The sequence below is a fragment of the Macrobrachium nipponense genome, chromosome 22, assembly GCF_015104395.2.
Source record: "Macrobrachium nipponense isolate FS-2020 chromosome 22, ASM1510439v2, whole genome shotgun sequence".
Taxonomy (NCBI): domain Eukaryota; kingdom Metazoa; phylum Arthropoda; class Malacostraca; order Decapoda; family Palaemonidae; genus Macrobrachium; species Macrobrachium nipponense.
The window spans coordinates 66,333,526-66,353,899 of NC_087213.1; the positions used below are offsets into that span (position 1 = coordinate 66,333,526).

General features: G+C 34.5%; 1 protein-coding gene across 2 annotated transcripts; it reads left to right on the top strand.

Annotated features, from left to right (window-relative positions):
• The first annotated feature begins 1,118 nt into the window (after window positions 1–1,118).
• On the top strand, window positions 1,119–20,130 carry LOC135198767 (OTU domain-containing protein 5-B-like). Of its 2 annotated transcripts, none has more exons than XM_064226681.1 (10): window positions 1,119–1,422; window positions 6,699–6,892; window positions 7,710–7,887; window positions 8,402–8,512; window positions 14,355–14,510; window positions 14,793–14,949; window positions 15,737–15,948; window positions 16,158–16,283; window positions 16,982–17,372; window positions 19,207–20,130. In XM_064226681.1, the coding sequence occupies exons 1-10, from the start codon at window positions 1,291–1,293 to the stop codon at window positions 19,332–19,334; spliced, it is 1,785 nt and encodes a 594-aa protein (XP_064082751.1). In that variant the 5' UTR covers window positions 1,119–1,290; the 3' UTR covers window positions 19,335–20,130. The 2 variants fall into 2 exon arrangements, with proteins under 2 accessions (XP_064082751.1, XP_064082750.1); XM_064226680.1 differs by having other exon boundaries at window positions 1,120–1,422; window positions 8,399–8,512.
• Window positions 20,131–20,374: the final 244 nt, after the last annotated feature.

Consider the following 20,374-nt stretch of genomic DNA (forward strand, 5'->3'; position numbering starts at 1 on the left):
TCCAAAACAATCCGATACGTGGGGCCCAATAAACATCCTTTTTCGAGCAGGCTGGTCCCCAAAGGAGAGAAACGGATAAGCGGCAAAATTTTGTCTCATCATTCACTTTATTCTATCCTGTCCTTCCTTTATGTAGGTTATAATTGGGAAATAAAACAAATATCTCCCTTAATATTACTTTTACCTTGTCATTTCAAAGTTTGGACCAAGAGGTGAGACACCGAATTCAGGCAGGATGGAATAACCGGAGGTCTGCATCAGGGGTCCTCTGTGACAAGAAGGTCCCTCTGAAATTGAAAGGAAAGTTCCATAGGACGGTGGTCAGACCAGCAATGTTATATGGAACAGAAACAGCAAGTATGAGGAAAACAGAGGAGAAGAAGGTGGATGTAGCAGAAATGGGAATGTTGAGATGGATGTCGGGAGTAACAAGGGAAGGTAGGATTAGAAATGAGTATATAAGAGGATCGATAAAGGTAGCTGAAATATCGAAGAAAATACAGGAAGGAAGGCTTCGATGGTATGGACACCTGTTACGAAGGGAGGAACGTCATGTTGGAAGACATACGATGGAAATGGAAGTGCAGGGTAGAAGGAAGAAGGGAAGACTAAGAAAGAGATGGCGTGATTGTGTAGGGGAAGATATGGAATTGAAAGGTATAAATGAGAGCGATGCACAGGACAGAAATCGGTGGAGACGACTCATTCGCAATGGCGACCCCATATAAAAATGGGTTTAAGCTAGGAAGAAGAAGATTTCAAAGTTTGAAGTGCAATAACTCATCAGTTTTTTACCATGACTAATGTTTATAGTGCATTTTATGCATAAATATAGAGATGAAATTTTATATTTCATGAATTTGTAAAATGCAATAGGCATCTGTAATCTTTATTATTCTTGACTGCTTGTGGATCTTACATAATTATCCAGTTACCTGATTTTATAGTTACATTTCGTCGATAAGAAATTAAACAGTGTTAAAGGAAATCTACTTATTTAGTTTACTCTTCTGGACCTAGATCCTAGAAGTAAGTCTGCCTTCTTTGTAAATGGCAACGTCCTAGTTTCATGTTAGTAAGAACTCTAAGAATAATTGGCGATCTCGTATCCACAGACAACAACGCCATCTATATCTGTAAAGAAGAGACTCGAAACCGAAAATAATATTCACGAATCTATACTGTAATCCACCATACTTTCGCCATTTTCTGGACCTACCTGGAAAATAAAGATTCCAATGACCCTTAGCATCTATGCGTAGGCAATAACTGGTATCGTGAGGTGTTAAAATGACTATTCTCCCTAAGAAGAAGCCTCAGCAGGCCTCGTCCGGCGGCGGAGAAGGAGAGACCGTCGAGCCACCGAATTCTGTTCCCCACCAACACCAGTTGCCCATCGGCTCGATTCCTAATCACATTCAGGTAATTATGTACCTTCTTTCGTGGCGCATTGCATTTGGATATTTTTAAGTTGTGAAGGAGGCACGTTTCTTACAAGTGGTCGCCTTTGTACGAAGGTTTTTCGTATCCCGTAGGCTACCCGAAAGTAGACAATGGCTGCCCCGTAGCCTGTTTTAGCTTGATAAAGCGTTTATGCAGAGCCTGAGGTGGACAAATTATTATGCTGAGTGAGTGGTCAGGGCTACTGTAGCAGGCATTTAGTAACGGGAACGTCGGAAGGAGATATGACTTAACCAGAATTTTCCTTTTAATAGACCTGACGGGGGTCTGCTTTACCCTGCTGGACCCCCCTCCCCCCCAAGTTAGTCGTGAATTCTCACACAGCATTCTACCCCATATGCATATCTATCTTGTCTTTTTCTGTTAGCAGCGAGAAGTTTATTTTTTCAGATTATCGGAAGGTTAGCCTATCCTAAGTAAACGTTCAATTAAAGGGAACCATACATTAGGCTTGAACATGAGTTAAGGTTATTCCTTGCTAATTTAATAATCCAGCCACTCGAGTTCACAATATCTGGTAGTTTACAGTTTAGTAGGCCAGGCCGCGCAACATCTTTTGCCCGGCCCATAATCCCTCCTCCATGGTAAATAATTCCGTGACCCGACCCTGCCTGACCCTGTTAGTGATAGGTTAGGTTCGGTTAGGTCAGGCCAAAACATACCTATGTGCTAGCTTTGTAAGGTTTTACCATCTTGTTTGTATTCGTCCGCCATTTTTCTAGCAGACGATAGTCTTGGCCAACTAAACTGTTGGCACTCCAGGGCCAAATTCACTGCTTCCTTGTGTGTGTGTGTGTGTATTTAGAATTTCTTTCCTATTTTCAATTTCATTTTAAGACAGATCTGCAAACAAGTATATTTGCTAAAAATGTGCAGTTAATATGCTTACAGAAGCAGAAATTTACGATTTTCTCATTTCTATGGGTCCGTATCCCTTAGGATATTTTTTCTTTACTTATGTTCCCCCTTTAGTTTTTATGCTTCTGTAAGCAGATAAACTGCTCATCTTTTCATGTTTTCCGTAATTCAATGAATATCTGATAGATCTGTGCTGATCTTGACTATGGAATGCAATGAATTTGGACCCCCAAACTATGATTACCTTCATTTTCAGGGGTTCTTCATAATTCGGATGGTGATTTATCTGTGAGAAGGATTGCTGCATTTATAATTGAATAGTTTTATTTGTAATTTTTAACAGCGGTTCCAACTCCTTTTTTCTTAGGTAATTATGTATTTTCTCGTGTTATAATGCATTTTAAATGATTACGATAGTAATACATATGGGAGATGAGTTTTTTTTTAGTTATTTCTATACATTCCTACTACATACAGCCAAAAAAAATAATTTCCCACATTTTCGACTATCATAATCATTCAAACCACATCAAAACAAAAATATTCTTATCAAGAAAAACTGATTTATCCTAACCTAACCTAATAGACCATGTTACTTGGCCCAGTGGACATATAAGTTTGTCATTTCCAATGTTTGTACGGTAATTTTGACCATAAAGACAGCAGATATAAATGTTGCAAACATCATAGTCAGAGGGAGGGAGAATTGGTGATTCTGCCAATATGTATATATAACACTGGTTTGGTGGCTGTGGCGCTCGAGCCCCTGTTGTTTTAAGGCCCTCATATATGCATTCATATCTCTGGATATGGTGGGTTCCCCCAAAAAATTTTTTTAGAGAAAATTTAATTATTTATGTCAAATGCATATATAATACATATTAGAATTATTATAGAATAAGTTGGAACTGTTGTAAATAAATACTGTTTTATTAGATTACCAATAACCAAAGGCTGTTAGCCTATAATTAATGTCATTGCATTTATATCTTTGATTTTTAGACTTACACAGTTCATTTTAAACAGTGTTTTAAGTTGAAAATTTGGAGCCAGAGAGCATTGGGAACTTCAAGTGAAGTTTGGAAGCTTCAGTTGGATAAAGGTTACTTAATTTATTCCTTAACCCGAGAAATCCGTTACTGTAATTTTTCAACTATCCAGTGTTGCGGCTATCTTGACAAGAATGCTACCCTTCAGAATCAATACATAACTCTACCAACGCCTTTGTAATTACTTTGTGCATGTGTCAACAAAATATTTTTTCCCTCCTCTTTGTTATTTTCTTATAAACCATCAAAGTTACTTTTATTGCGCAACCTGGCAGTTTATCCAATGAATAGGTGGTGCGATAGTACCACGGGTAGCGGATCTGTCAGTAATCACTCAGGGATTGGGAGCTCATTGGGTATACCGGGCTTGTTTATGGGCCCGGTAGATTATAACGTATTGTTGCTTACTACATTCCTTGTTAGGTTGTGATGTTTTAGCCTATTTTTGACAAGTAACCATTATAGCTTATTATACAGTATATCAGAGACTGTAATGATAATGCAAATTACTCTATATTTTTATATCCTATGACATAGAATATTTTCTTGAATCAAAAAATGAATGGTCTTTCAGTTGCTATAACAGCATTTACTGTTTACAAGTAGTTTATTTGCTTCGCAAGTATGTTTTTTTTATCTATTCGTATAGTGACTATTATTACTGTACAAACATTGCTATTATTGTAAAGTAGGGCAAAAAGATATGTCATATTTAGAGTCCATCATTATTACTTACTAGTTCAATAAATAAGAACCTATCATATGTGAAGGAAAAAAATTATGCAATCTCCTAGTCCTTTCCAAATATATCATATAATAGTTGTAACAAATAAAATAATTTTATATTTAAATCGTATGAATAGGCAATTATTGCAATTACGTAAAACAACTTTGTTCTAATTTTTGAAGTTTTATAAATAAACCTAGTAACTAAATTTGAATAACTTTACATAAACTTATGACCTAGGGGTTATTTGAGATCAGTCAGCGTAAATACAATCTGTTTTTATTTTATTGTAAACATTTGCATAATACATTTCTCTCTCTCTCTCTCTCTCTCTCTCTCTCTCTCTCTCTCTCTCTCTCTCTCTCTCTCTCTCTCTCTCTCTCCAAACAATTACTATCATGGTAACTCAAACTGCATGTTATGTTTATTACATTTTATTGTAAACAACAACTCATCAGATAATCAAAAGAAAAAAAAAAACATTTGGAAGTGTTGCCATAATTTACACTAGGCAACCATGTAGGTTTTGGGAGTTGCCGCGCCATATATTTCCCTTAGAAGGCAGGATATTATGTGTGTGTGTGTGTGTAAGTATGCTATTATATAGGAAATTTTATTGCACATGTTTCTAATGTAATAATATAAAACAAATCTTGACTGAAAAGAACATTTCACTATTTTCCTTTGCTTCAAAGTTAAATTTGGTCTATGGGGAATTTCTTTATTATACATAATTATATATGAGTAAAATAAAGTTCTAAACATTAAAAGTTTTACTAGACAAATGGTTTATCAAGAAAAAATAATGCTAGTTAAATAATGTTATGAGGGAGTTTGTGAGAAGAGATAGAAAATGGCGCTCTGAAGAGGCGTATAGCAGTTCCCCATACAGCCGCTAAAGACGCTTGTAGCAGTTCTCGGGTTAACAGAAAAACAAAAATACTAGACAGTACAGATACTGTGCTCATGAAGTAACGTAACCCGTTTAAATTGGTAACAGTGAACAAGGCAAGTCTTCATATTCCCCTTAGATACACTTGAAAAACTGCCAGATTGGCCATTATTCAATCATTTCTTGTTAACTTCTTCATTGGTGGTTTTTAGTTTGAGGTAAATCAAATTAATACGAAAGTAGGTCAGCACACCAGGAACCTATGGAGAGAAAAACCAGGGGCAAGTGTAGAACGATGGGACTTTGCAGATTAAACAAAGCTAACCTTTCCTAGAATGCCAGGTCCTGACTTACCCAAAACTTCCCTACCTAACTTCACTTGAAGTGCCATCCTGCCCCCCCCCCCCCCCCCCCCCCCCTGTAGCACAGTAAATTGGGCTGTATTTGTGAAGGGTATTAGAGTCAAATTAGCCCTTTCAGGTTTTTTACTACTTTCCAGTTCAAAATATGCACACAGATGATTTTGCTACCTAATACACAGCATTGAATACTATAAGATATGTTGAAAATATCATCAATATTGCTTTAGTAAAAATAAGCATCTTCACTTTATTTGTAGGTTTCCAGTTCTTAAAAGAAAAATCAACAGTTGTAATGGCCTGTAAAAATGTTCAATGATAACATAATTTTAATTTACCCCATACTTTAGAAATCACACTCGTGATCCAAAGAGCAACTTCATAGGCATGATATTCAACTCTCTAAACTAGAAGATGCATAAAGCTAACATGAAGTGCAATGCAAAATTGCATTAAATTTTATTCAAAATTTTCTTAACTTTCCGAGCTTACTGACCATCCTTGACATTGCTGTACAGAGCAACTGTTGTCTACGTAATATTAAATACTAGCCAATTCTGTCTGAGTTTCTCAAATTCTTTATAATAAGATGATTGGAGCAGTAATCATAAAATTATTTCTTACAATGGATTTTTTTGTATATATAACCTGAGATTCATCACTGTAGCAATAAAAAAAATTCCCCAGAACCCTACAGGAGATAAGACAAACTAACTTTGATCCACTTAAATCACTTCTCAGTTGACATACAATTCTTCCTATTGAGATACGTAAATTTATTATGCATTTTATAGTGTGAATGTCTGTCAACAAACAAGTCAATCAGGCCACCTTGCATATAATTTTTCTTTGAAAAAGAGACTTTGAAATGAAAAACAGAACATTCAGAATTACCTGACAGTGTGGAGACATTTGGCATATATACATGCCAAGCACTCGGGCAACTTGGCCATTCAGTGATGACAGAGAGAATATGAATGGAGGTACTGTAAAAGGAATGAAAGGGGGGTTGCAGCTAAGGGTGAAAGGGACAGGACTAACTTAAAAGCTTGATGGCTTCTCCCTACTTCCACTAACTATATGTCATATTTATGCGGCCATGTGCAAGAGTAAACTGTTTAGGGAATGTTGTTTTCTACATAATGAAACTTTGTTGATACCTGAATTTTTGATAATTGGAAGGTGTATATAGCTGTACGTTACTAAAATCTGATAGTTACACTCCTTGTATAATTTTGGTAGAAGGTATCAGTTTTTCAAGAAAGACTGTATTGTAATGATAAGGATTGCATGTTTCTTCTCATCATTGGTATATGTAGTGCATCTTGTAAATTCTTTTTTCTTTTTTAAAGGCTGGTGAAGCATCATCTAGAGGGCCCTTATATCTAGCATCACAGTCACCTACACCTTGTTGGCCACCACCACCACCGTCAGGTACCACTAGAGAAGAAAAGCGCCCACCTCATACAACTCCATCACACTATGAAGATGCACATGAAAGTGGCCCATCACACAGTAAAAGGCGCTATCGGGCAAGTCCACTTAGGTAAGGTTTAACCCAAAATTAAAATTACTTGTACTGTGACAGCATTTCACCTGATATAAATTGTAACTATGTACCATAATTTACTTGTGAGACAGTAAATAATAAAGTGACAGATTGCAATAGGGTACAATTTTGTCCTTAGTAAATCAGTGGATGTCCGTATAATTCTGTACTTACTGTATATGGCTTTGAAGCCCCTTTGAAAGTCTGGTAGAAAAATTATATGCAAGGTGCCCTGATTGACTTGTTTGGTAACAGACATTCACACCATAGAATAGGAAAAGGGTTTAGTAGTGCAATATTTGTTAAGGAGGATGGTGGGGCAACTTTATGCTAAAAAGAGGAGGATCTTGGTAATAATGAAACAAATAACATGAGAACCACCCCAAAACAAGAAATTTATTCAAAATAGGAAAAATAAACCCAGTAAAAACTTGAGTGAAGGAAAGTGAATCAAGAATGAAGGAAAGTGAATCAAACAATTGTGACTTTAGAATGTTGATTTTTACTAGCATATTGGATTCTGCCCATGTGTTTAATTTTTACTAGCATACTGGATAGTGCCCTTGTTTTTTTTTTTTAGCAGATTGAGTTTTTCTTTTGTCATATAAATATTTTTACATCCATTTTTATGAAAATTGTAAAATTTCTCTCCTTAGATCTTTAGATGTAAAATGAGTTTGTACTATTCACTGTCATGAAGTTACAGTATTCTACTTTAACTTCCATCAGCTCTTATGCTTTTTCTAATAAAATATACTGTGTACTTAAATGTTATCTATCTGTAGAGGTGTTGTTTAATTTTATATATCTGTAGAAGTGTCCGCCCTAAGCACCGTGACCACAGAGAACATAGAGGAAATACCTCACCTCCATATCCAAGCACCAGTTCAGGATGGAACGTAACATCAGTCAGTCATACTCATCAGCATCCTCATACTCTGCCTATGTCTACTTCCATCACTCAAACACTGACCCCAGCATTGTCATCTCAAGTAAGTTTTATCTAATTAATTTGCAGATGTGGAATTGAATTGTATTTGTTACTCATTGCTTAAATAGCATTTTTAAGTCTACTTAAAGGGGTGGGGTGTTCCATTGTATCGTTCACTCTTGGTGTAAGGAACTGTTTGTTGATAAAAAGCTGTACAGTACTGGTACCACATGAGTATTAAGTATTCCTGTTCAACAGAAAAATAATTATCATTAATTTTATTCACAATTTTGAAGTGGTTATGGTTTTGTTATGTAATATAATGTTATTAGTGTTAAGGAATGCTGTACTGTGAATTGCAGTGTTCCATAATGTTAAAAAGTAATTGTTTTTCTGGAAGCAGTATGCATTACAGTTTAATTGACATTACAAAATATTTAAGGTATGTTCTAAAAAAAGTTTGTTTATGGGAGTAGAAAATGAGAGATTAAATGTGAGAAGATAAAAATCTGGTAGCTAGGGTACTTGTTTCATTCAGCTCTCAGATGATATGAACAAAATGTGACCTTTAGCAGGCTGGACCTTCACAAGCCCCAGAAGAAGAAGACAATGATCACAGTGGCTACAACAGTGGTGATGAATATGAACCTTGGGGTTGGAATCTTACAGCAGAAGAATGGGAAGAGGTAAGAAATCTTACTGAGTAACTATGTCTTGTGGCAAGTCACCAAGAAAAGGAGATGAAGTGTGTGCTGAATTTTAAAAATTTAATACATTTTGTGCATGTATTTTGCTCTTTTTTTTCATCAGTAGTGAAATGTCTTTGTATCATGCATCTTAACCCTCTTACGCCGATTGGACGTATTAAACGTCGAGTCAAAATGTCTCCCGTATGCCGATTGGACGTATCATACGTCGGCTCAAAAAAGTTTTTTTAAAAATTCGCGGAAAAATACTTATAGGCCTACCAGCCGAAAACTTTTGTATCACGCGCCTTGGGGGATGCTGGGAGTTCACGGATCAAGGCGTTGTTTTGTTTACAATCGCTACGCAGGCGCGCAAGCGCGAATTTCTTTCTTATCGCACTAAAAAGTATCAGTGACACATCTCGGAAATTATTTCGTCACTTTGACATAATTATTGCACCATTTTAAATTATCCTTTACATGAACTATTATATATGAAAATGTGCGCAATTTCATGCACAATACAACTAAAAAATACTCATGATTGTAGCTTTTATCAATTTTGAAATATTTTCATATAAATAACGATAAGTGCAAAAATTTCAACCTTCGGTCAACTTTGACTCTACAGAAATGGTCGAGAAACGCAATTGTAAGCTAAAATTCTTATATTATAGTAATATTCAATCAATTGCCTTCATTTTGCAACAAATTGGACGTCTCTAGCACAATATTTCGATTTATGGTGAATTTATGAAAAAACTTTTTCCTTACGTTCGTGCGATAACTCTTCCGATAAATTTTTTCGTGCGATTGTCCTAATGTTTGCACCCTTTTAAATTTGCCGTTACATAAAGTTTTATATATGGAAATGTGCGCAATTTCATGCACAATACAACAAAAAACAACCCATGGTTGTAGCTTTTATCAGTTTTGAAATATTTTCATATAAATAACGTTGTGCAAAAATTTCAACTTTTGGTCAACTTTGACTCTACCGAAATGGTCGAAAAACGCAATTGTAAGCTAAAACTCTTATATTCTAGTAATATTCAATCATTTACCTTCATTTTGCAACGACTTGGAAGTCTCTAGAACAATATTTCGATTTATGGTGATTTTATGAAAAAAAAAAATTACGTTCGCGCGGTAACTCTTCCGAAAAAATCAGAATTTTTTTTGTGCGATTGTCGAAATGTTTGCACCATTTAAAATTAGCTGTTACATAAAGTTTTATATATGAAAATGTGCGCAATTTCATGTAGAATACAACTAAAAATGATTGAAGGTTGTAGCTTTTCTCTTTTTTCGAAATATTTGCATATAAATCACGATAAATAGAAAAAAAAACCACGTTCGGTCAAATTGACTCTACCGAAATAGTTGAAAACGCAATTGTAGCTCAAAACTCTTACGGCCTAGTAATATTCCGTTCATTTTTCTTCATTTTGAAACAAATTTGAAGTCTCTAAAACAATATTGTGATTTATGGTAAATATTTGAAAAATATATTTACCTTCACTCCGCGCGCCGATTCGCGGCCGCAAGTCTCCGAAATACGTACATGGCATTATCCTAATATTTGCTCCTTTTCATATTAGCCTTTTTATAGAGTTTCATATATCAAAATGTGCGCAAATTCATGAAGAATACAATAAAAAATAATTGAAGGTTGTAGCTTTTTCCATCTTCGAAATATGTGCATATGAAAAAATATATATATTAAAATTTAGACATTTGGTCAAATTTAACTCGTCCGAAATGGTCGAAATCTGCAATTCTAATCTAAAACTCTTACATTATCGTAATATTCAATCATTTGTCTTAATTTTGAAACAAATTGGAAGTCTCTAGAACATTATTTAGAATTACGGTGAATTTTTGAAAATAACATTTTTTTACGTCCGCTCGTTACGAATTCGTACATCATTTTGTGATAATATTTTTCCGGTGTTGCTTTTATTGTTTTTACTAGTGTATATATCAAAATGATTGCAATTTAGTGTACAATACAACAAAAAAAAAGGAACTCGTTAGCTTTGACCGTTTTTTGCACAGCGTGATTTGAATACAATTATCTATGAATTTTTTTTTTTTCGCTACCATATATCGCATTATTTACATATGATAATGATATTATTTTTCATTTCTGATAATTGCATACTAAACTTCAGACAATGAAAAAAAATGAGCCAAAAATGAACTCTTAATCTTCAAAACTAAGCGCGCTGTGATTTTTTGAAAAAATTATTTTTTCCGGTTTCGCGCTCACTCCAAACCGGCGCCGGCATACAGGAGAGGTTTTGATTTTTAGGGCTTCGGCGTAAGAGGGTTAATACATACATGTATATGTGGTGCTGAAACAAACACACCCCAGTACTTTCTTGTCTAACTCTTTAGTTTCCTAATTATGACAGATGAAAACCAGAACCAAAGGATTGTCGATTGAGTTTTGTTATTATTATTATTTATTATTATTATTATTATTATTATTATTATTATTGTGTACTATGATGCAAATATAAAAAAGGCAGTAAAACTGAGAATGTGCAAGATCTGTTGCAGCCTAGGCCAGTTGTTTTCAATTTGTTTCAGGCCATTGCACAGTGGGATGAAACAGCTATTTTTGGGACAAAATAATTCCTCACTTAATTTTAGGTGTTTTATTCAAGAAATAGTCATTATTTAGTTACTCACCTGAATTACCTGAATTACTCACCTGAATTACCTCTACCAAGGTGATTGTTTTGCCGTTATATATGTCTGTCTGTCTTTCCACCGCCGTAAGTCTATTAGTGGTATTATGCATAAAGTTATGGGTAGATTTCGATGAAATTTTTATGAATGGTAAAAAATGGACAGAAATATTTTATAAGATTATTTCTTTGATGTGGTATCCCTTGTGGTGGGTGAGGGGGGTTCACCCTCCCTGCCCCTAGTAAAAGTTAAGCATTTTAACTAAAATTGATATCTCAGACTTGACAGTGAAGTAAGATCAATTATGATTTTTAGAATTGTCATTGCACTTTATCAAGATCTAGGGGACCAAGAAGGCTCACAAATTTTTCTATACAAAATAAACTTTTTCAAAGTATTTCCTTAACGTATTGGTGGAGGTATGCACTATGGGTACCTTGTAGTATTTTAAGAGTTCCTTTTTTCAACAATTACGTGTAAAATAGCTGGAAATGATCCATGCACGTAAGGTGAAAGGCCATACTTCAGGTTATCTTCAGAGATCTTTCTTTTCATAACCTGATTGATGTTATTCACACATTTGGGGCTTGCTCCGCAAATGCCACAGCACTGAAATGATGAAGTTGAAGTAGATAAAGAGGTTGGAACTTTGCCGTCGATCATAGTAACAAATACCTCATGGGATACATTAAATTCTTTTATCAAACACTGTAGAGTTTTAGGCATTTCTTAGCAGCATTAATAAAATCATTCTCTGTTCTCAAAATATCATTAGTTTCTCTTATAAACAAAAATTTTAAAGGTCTATCCATAAACAAAAATTTTAAAGGTCTACAACAAAAGGTGGAAGTTAGAGCAGGATTTTCCCAAATTATAATTTTGGAATTTCTTTCAAGGGAAGTTATCTCTAATTTCAAATGAACAATGGATGTCATAAAAATCCCAACTTCAGTAGACAAATCTCTTTCATTTGATGAAATCTTTTGTTTTAAATTTGTTGACCTGTTGAACCATCAAATCCTACCTTTGATATCAAAATGCCCTTTGTAAATGTAGGAATATTGCTTGGCTCACTGTATACAGATCTCAAAATTCTGTTACTTCAGCTCAGCAGAGAATTCTGTAATTTTCCATTTTTCTTGGCAAGGAGCATAACTTTTTAGTCTCTCTAACAATTCACATTTCCTCTTTATTGCTCCATTTCTTTTCCTCTGATATGTATTTTTGTTAGAGAACAATCCATTATCAGGGTCAGTGCTTCATCTGGAGAATAGATTTTTGGTGAGGCTGCTAAATTTTTCAGCTTGTTTGATGAATAATGGTGTCCTTCTCATTTTAATACACTGAAAGTTGCAAAATATAGTCTATCTGGTGGTATGGTCATTAATTCTGCTATCTTCCTTCTTTTAATTTTATCAGAAGATGCTTCAAAAGAAACAACTGTAGGTCGACCTCTTGATGTTGAAGCCCTTGATTCCATTTGGTTTAATAGATATCAAAGGCATGGATAGCTAGTCCATATATTTTTTTTCAAAATCTTTCTTACTTCGATTAACACTTAGCCATTTCTGGCGCAGTTTCATTAGATAGTTTGCAAGCATTTCATTATCAACATTAATAGATTGGTCACCGAATTTTTCCACAAAAAATGCTTTTGTATATTGTCTTTGAAACCTGTAAGAGTTTTGCTTTTAAATGCTTCATGCATTAACTCAAAAACACTTCCATTTGTTACAAACTTTATTATTTATCTATAAGTCTTTCTTTATAGATAGATATCTGAAGTAAAACATGAAGATAGATATCTGAAGTAAAAACATGTAATAGTTAGAGAAATCATATTTTTTTAAATTAACATTTCATTTATGAAGTTGAAAAATTCATCTGAAAAACATTTCAGATATGTGGCCAGTGGCTGCCAGCAGCTAAATTATGCATCAATTTGTTGTAGATTGTATAAGGAAGCTCACTATAACAAACAATTGCCCTGCTCTGGCCAGCAAAATTGTTTGTGCTTGAAGTTCAGAGAAAACCTAATTCGACAAATTAGCTGTATCATGAAATTCTTTTGCAACAAAGTTAAAAAATCTTTAAAATAGAGAATAGAACCATATTCTTAATCTGGGACACTTGTAACACTAAATGAAATACCAAAAGATGAAAAGTAACCTCTATGGCACCCTTGAGAGAACTGAGAACTTATGTGATATTTTTTGCCCATATTACTTTACATGTCGAAAAAGACAATTGCTAACTTCAACAAGTTGTAGCATTTTTGCATTTGTTGTGCATTGTCTAAAAAGTATGAAAATGGTTTATTCTAACATTCTATTTTCAAAATGTTGTCAAAATAATTGAATTGAAAATTGATTTTTCTATTTTTGTCCACTTCTGTCCCACTGTGTATCGGCCACCATTCCAATAAGAAGTTTTAACAAATCTAGGACCAGTTCCTTCTCAAGTAATAATAGAAGACACCAGATTGCTATGTATTCAGTAGGAATAATCAATAAAAATAAGATTTTATGATTTGAAATTTTTCTTTACTGCATTTTTTATAATTGTAAGAGTACACAGGCAGTCCCCGGGTTACGAAGTGGGTTCAGTTCTTGAGATGTGTTGTAAGCCAAAAATCGTTGTAAGCCGGAACATAGTAAAAAAAAAAAATCCTAAGAGGACCTTACTTTTAATGCTTTGGGTGCATTAAAAACTACGTAAATTGCATTCTTATTGCATTTTTCATGAAAAAAAAACTTCAAATATTGATTATTTTGCATTTTTGGAGTCATATTTCTTCTGCCAGATCAGCGTTGTAAGTACCGTAACCCTGGAACGTGTCGTAAACCTGGAAATAGTTTCTGATAAATATAATTGAAAAGCGTTGTAACCTTGGAACATCGTAAGCCGAACCCGTCATAAGCTGGGGACTGCCTGTATACCAATTTACAATATGTGTGTGTGTGTGTGTGTGTGTGTGTGTGTGTGTGTGTGTATGTGTGTGGTGTGTGTGTGTGTGTGTGTGTGTGTGTGTGTGTGTGTGTGTGTGAGTGAGTGAGTGAGTGAGTGAGAGTGAGAGAGAGAGAGAGAGAGAGAGACACACAATTGGATTTCCTAAGAATATATTATCTTGGTTTCTCATTTTCAGAAAGAGCGAAGGTTTGAGAAAAAGATGAAAAAGAAAAATCTTATAATTAAAAAAATGAGGGAAGATGGAGCATGCCTGTTTCGTGCTATTGCTGACCAAGTTTATGGTGACCAGGATATGCACAGCTGCGTACGCAAACACTGCATGGACTACATAGTAAGTAGCCATGTTGTATGCTATATTATAACTTTCAAATCTTTATTTAATAGTCCATTATTATTGCAAAACCAACAGAGAATTTTATTTTGCTATCAAGGCAGTGCAATTGTAATGATATTGAACTTGGATATCCAAGATTGAAGTAATTTATTGGAAACTGCATTATTACTTAATACATGAGTTTCTGGTCTTAGGTTTAAATATGCAGTATATATATCTTTTACTATTGAGGCAGTTATTTATTCATTTATTTTTTTGTTTTTTTCCTTTTTTATGTAGGCAAGGAATGAAGATGCCTTTGCTCCATTTGTATCCGAGAACTTCCAGACGTACGTAACAAGAAAGCGCCGTGATGACTGTTTTGGGAATCATATTGAGCTTGCTGCCATGTCTGAGATGTATAATCGTGTGATTGAAGTGTACTGCTACAGTGTTGGTGGGTACCAGTTACTTCTGTACAATCAAATAAATTGCCTTGTGAATTTTCATTTTAGATTAAGTAAGATACATAAATTACATCAGAGGTCTTGTAGAATTTTTATTTTGGATTTGAATGCATTGTTTTCAGTTCTGTTGGATCAGAAAGTATTCACATTGTTGATGTGCTCAAGTTTTCCAAATTATTAAGTAAGTTAGCTATTGTAGTTGAAAAAATTTTAAAATAACCAACTTTTACCTTAAGAATTTTCTAATATTTTGGCACCAGTTCTAGTGGTAGTTAGATAGTTTCTACATATGGAAGCCATTTAATTAGTCTAATTATTCCGTGAGCTCATGAAATACTCTGTGACCATATTACACAAGTTTGTGGATGCTTCCATATGTTATGAAAATAACCCTCAATAACAGTTCCATAGATTCAGGAGTGAAGATGTTAAGTGTTATGAAATAAAGGAGAAAACTTATGACTGTGTGCAAAAGTAAACTGCCCACTTGAAAAAAAACAAAAGCAAGTTATAGTAAATGCTGTATTGATGCATAAGGATTCTGTTTTGTTTTCTTAAATTAATCAAAGGTACCATACTTTCTAGCCTTTAAAGTATACATTTCATTTCAGTTGCTTAACAACAGGTTACACTACTATATAGGATTTATTCGTAAGTGGTCAGATTATTTATCCAGAAGCTTTATTTATTATTACATTAGTGATGTGATAGTTGAACAATGTTTTAATACCATTTGGTGTTGATTATTGCTGATTAATGGGATCTTTTTCTTTTCAGAACCAATCAATAGTTTTCAGGGTTCGCTACAAACTGACAATGAACCTATTCGTGTAAGTTACCACTTTGGTACTCACTACAATAGCCTGGTTGATCCTTTCAAAGCTACCATTGGTGTAGGACTCGGTCTTCCTGGGTATCAACCTGGTCTTGCTGAAAAGAACCTCATGAAAGAAGCTACCAGGCAAAGTGAAAATGTTGTGTTAGAGCAGGTATGTTATGTTACAAGATAGTTGTTGTTGACTACATGTAGTACAAAGTTTGAAAAATAAGTGACCAGTGTACTGTATCTATAGTATCTGTAAATTATAGTAATGGAGTGTAAGGAATTATTCTTAGTAAAATTTTGTTATATGTCAAGAGTAGTGTATATAGACATCAATATGCTTTAACTTTGGAATTTGGCAATTTGGCTTTCCAGGCTATGTTGGAGGACAAAATCAGAGCTACAGATTTTGAAGCTACAAGTGAAGCTATAGAAGAGCAGGTTGCCCATGAGAGTTATCTACAGTGGCTACGTGAAAATGAGAAACGCTCTAAGGGCCAGGTAAGGTCTTCATTTGCCTAAATGCATGGTCAGTTATGACCGTTAGTGAATTTTTTTTTTAGAAAAAAATTTTGATGTTGACCCAATAAACAATCATAATGAACAAAAATTATGGGAACTGACAGGATGACCTTTAAAGGAGCAATAGGAATATGGAAGACAGACTAAGCAAAGACACACAAAGCTAAGTTGCAGAATTTTGAACCAGGTTCAAGTTCTACAATTAATTAATATAGTGTTAATGTTTGTTGTACTTGGTATAGTTTTCTGAAATGGCAGAGGAAATGTGTAATGTGAGTCTTAGAAAGCAATGCATAGTTATTAAAGATGATATAAGAGATGTTAAGGTTAAAAATTCAAAGATGGACAGTGAAATTTAGACAAGAAAGTATCATACAAAGATACTGTATATGAAAGAATAGACCAAAGTATTAAAGAAATTGGTCAAAAAAATAAACTAGAAAGTAAAGATTGTGAAAAACAGAAGTATAAACAGGCTTTTCAAGGGTAGGGAATAAGAACATCTTAAAAGGCTGTGAAAAGAAAAAGCGATTTAACAGCAATACTGGATAGATTGGTAAGTTTTCTTATTCCAGTTTATAAACTGCATAAATTTTCCAGTGTATTCTATCGGATTCATCAGTTAAAGCAGTAAAATTTGGCATCAGTTACTTAAAAGTTCAAAATCTTCCTTTTAGCGATCCCCTACCTCACCTTCTGGATCTGGTGCTAGTGACCGATGCAGCCGTGGCCGATCATCACCTCTTCTTCAGGGCCCACAGCCAGAGTCATCTTCAGATTCCTCTCGCAGCTCCCCCAGATCCAGTGATCTTGCAAGATTATCACCGAGGGGCTCAATGTCTCCCAGAGGATCCTCGTCACCTAGAGGATCAACATCTCCTAGAAGTTCATCATCTCCGAGAGGATCTACTAGTTCAAGTAAATCTTCATCGGGACAGGAAATGGACCCAGCCATTCCTGGATCTTCCAAAGATCCCATGCCCTCGTCATCAGGTTATTCATCCTTGAGTGACTTTGAGCTGAATGAGACTGCTTCTTTTCTTAATCAACTACCACCAGACATGTTTGGTAAGAATAATGTAAAAGTTTTATGTCTCATGAGATGCATGAAGGCTAGAAAAGTTTTATCTATATTGGGAATGTGATAAAGCAGAGCTAATTCTTTGTGCCAAATTGATTTTACCTTTTTTCAAGAAAAAAAAAAAAATTTTTTTTTTTTTGTTCTTAAGGGAAAATTATGAACTCTTACTTCCATACACGACTTCTCACGTATGGCACACTTTGGCTCTTATCGACCATCCAACAAGAAAAATTATCATATTGGGTAGATATCAGTGAGTCACATGACTGAGACATCCTGGCTCATCCACTGTGTTCTCAATCGTGTCCATTTATACTTTTAAAGTTCTTGTTGGAAAGTAGTAGTAGTTTTTGTGTGTGTGTGTATTTTCCAGGCATTCTTCACAATTATTTGCATATGTGTATATAATGGTTTAATGAGGTTAATACCAAGCTTAAAGGGATCAGTGCTTTTGATTGATTACATGTATGAAGTCTTGAAAGTTTTTTCCTGTTATGTTATCACTTAAAAATATACTGCGTTTAACTAGCAACAGGTGCCATGTCACTTGGTTAGGCCATTGTGTCTAGTTTGAACTTGGGGTCATTCATATATAGAAAAAATGAGTTTGAGAGCCAAGCAAAATCGTGGTTTTTATCTTACAAGCTGGAAGATGAGGTGGTTTTACTTATCCTCCCTTAGGTAAAGTCATTCTGTATGCATTACTGTGCCATGTGTGTACTCCTATGTAAGTGGTTAGATATTTTTGTGTTGCACTTTCAAAGCCTTTGGGCAGACTTACTTATAGCATGGATGTTCTGGTAAAGTATTATGCAAAATCTTAATGTCACCCAATCTGGCGCCATTGCACTTCTTGCAGTGCATTGTAGGAATTGCTTAAGGTTCTTTGCAGTATGCCTTTTTCCTAGCTGCAACCCTTTCATCCATTTTATTGTACCTCCTTTCATATTCTCTCTTATCTTACTTCAACTCTCTTATAAGATCGATTCTAGTCTAACTGTAAGGTTTTCCTCCTGTTACCTCCTTTCATATTCTCTTCCTTCCATCGTACTTTCCACCCTGTCATAACAATTATTTCATAGTACAACTGCGAGGTTTCCCTCATGTTACACCTTTCAGACCTTTGTACTGTCAATTTCCGTTCCAGCGCTGAATGACTTCATAGGTCCCAGTGCTTGGCCTTTGGCCTAAATTCTATATTCCATTAAATTCAATTTATATATAATTACTTTCCTTTTTCAGCACTGAATAACTTCATAGGTCCCAGTGCTTTACCTTTGGCATAAATTCTACATTCAGTTCAATTCAACCCATCTGTATGGGTGCATGGTCAAGCAAGGGCTAGTACTTTTGGCAACGGTACCTATTATGGAGTGGAAAGTTCCTATAAAGTAACATTAGAAGGCTACTACTACTATCTAGTAAAGGAAATTATTCAATTATTGGTGAACATCCTTTCTCGAGTTATATAAACAGCTGTTGAAATTTGTTGAAAGTTGCTCTCATTCTCATATGTATGTATCTTGGGAAAGATCTCCATACAAATTAAAAGGTTGTTAGTTCCTTGTTTGTAAAGTGCTGCTTTGACTCTTGAAGATCTTTCCACGAGTACATTGTTGTTTATTTAGAATTTAGAAGGATAAGAATAGTACCACGTAAATCAGCTTATCTAAATCATAACCATAGCCATGGTTTATTGGTACTATAAAACATGGTAGTACTTGTTACAATGGTTTACTGCCTTATTTTAAATGTGTACTAATGTTTAGAATATTTAATAATGATAAATTCATAGTTCATTGTTTGGTTTCATATTTTCAGGACTAAGTGAATATTCCAATGCAGAGGCTGACATCCTGGCTCAAGTCCTTGCAGCTAGCCAGCAGGAATACTTGGATTCGTTAAAAAATATTAAGGATGAAAATTATGACTCTTCCTCTTCCTCCTAACATTACCATTATTAATAGATTGGTTTAAAAATGTAGATTCACTTGGCAATTAGCTCATCATGTTCTTCAAATGAGTGTAGTTAAGAATACTGATGAGCATGAATATTTTGCACTAAATTAATCTTTTACTATTATTTTGTTGTGATAAATTATGGATAAATATAACCTGAAGCGAGTCTGTATTGTCTTATGCATAAGGTATTTCATCCATTCACTTCTTTTAACCATGCAACTTCAGGACAGTATGCTGCAGATTTTAATGTGGTTTGCCAATTTTTCCAAGTTTAGTTCAAAAGTCAGAAATAAACTAACTATATTAGTAATGTCTGGACAGTACGCTGCATATTGTAATGAGGGTTGCTTTTTTTTCAAGTTAGTCCAAAAATACTGTATTAATTTTGTAATTTGATTCAGTCCAGTTCTGCTTTACTATCTGGTATGAATATCAGTCATTTACCAAAATGTTTTGATCGTTGGTAAAGTTAGCATTACTGTAAATAGTCATATCTCATGAATCATACACATACCATATCATTGGAACAAGTTGTCTGATATCAGATAGAAAGGCTTTATAAAGATGTAGTTTTTGCTGCTGCTGTTGTGCTACTGCCAATTTACCTTAACCACTTGTGAAATCAGTATTTTAAGGTTATAAATACCAACTAAAATCTTCAGTTTTGATCAAATATTGGCCATGATCAGTCAAATTAATATAATCAAAGCCTGTATTTACTAAGAAATGTAGCTTGATACGATTTACGATTATCACGAAAATACAGAGGAAGCAGTTATGTCACATGATTTTAATTGTCCTATAACCAGTACGTATACAAAGATTGCTAGTAACAACTTACCTTAATGTTGGGAACTGAATGTGATTCCAATCCAGTATTCTCATCTGCAAATTTGTTAAAAAGTGTAGAGCAAGGAGAAGATCTGCTTTAATTAGAATCAATCAGTTAAACAAAAGTAAGTATTTTGTCATTTGTTTTATTGTTGTATAATAAAAAATGACTACAAAGTTAGAAGTACATCAGTAT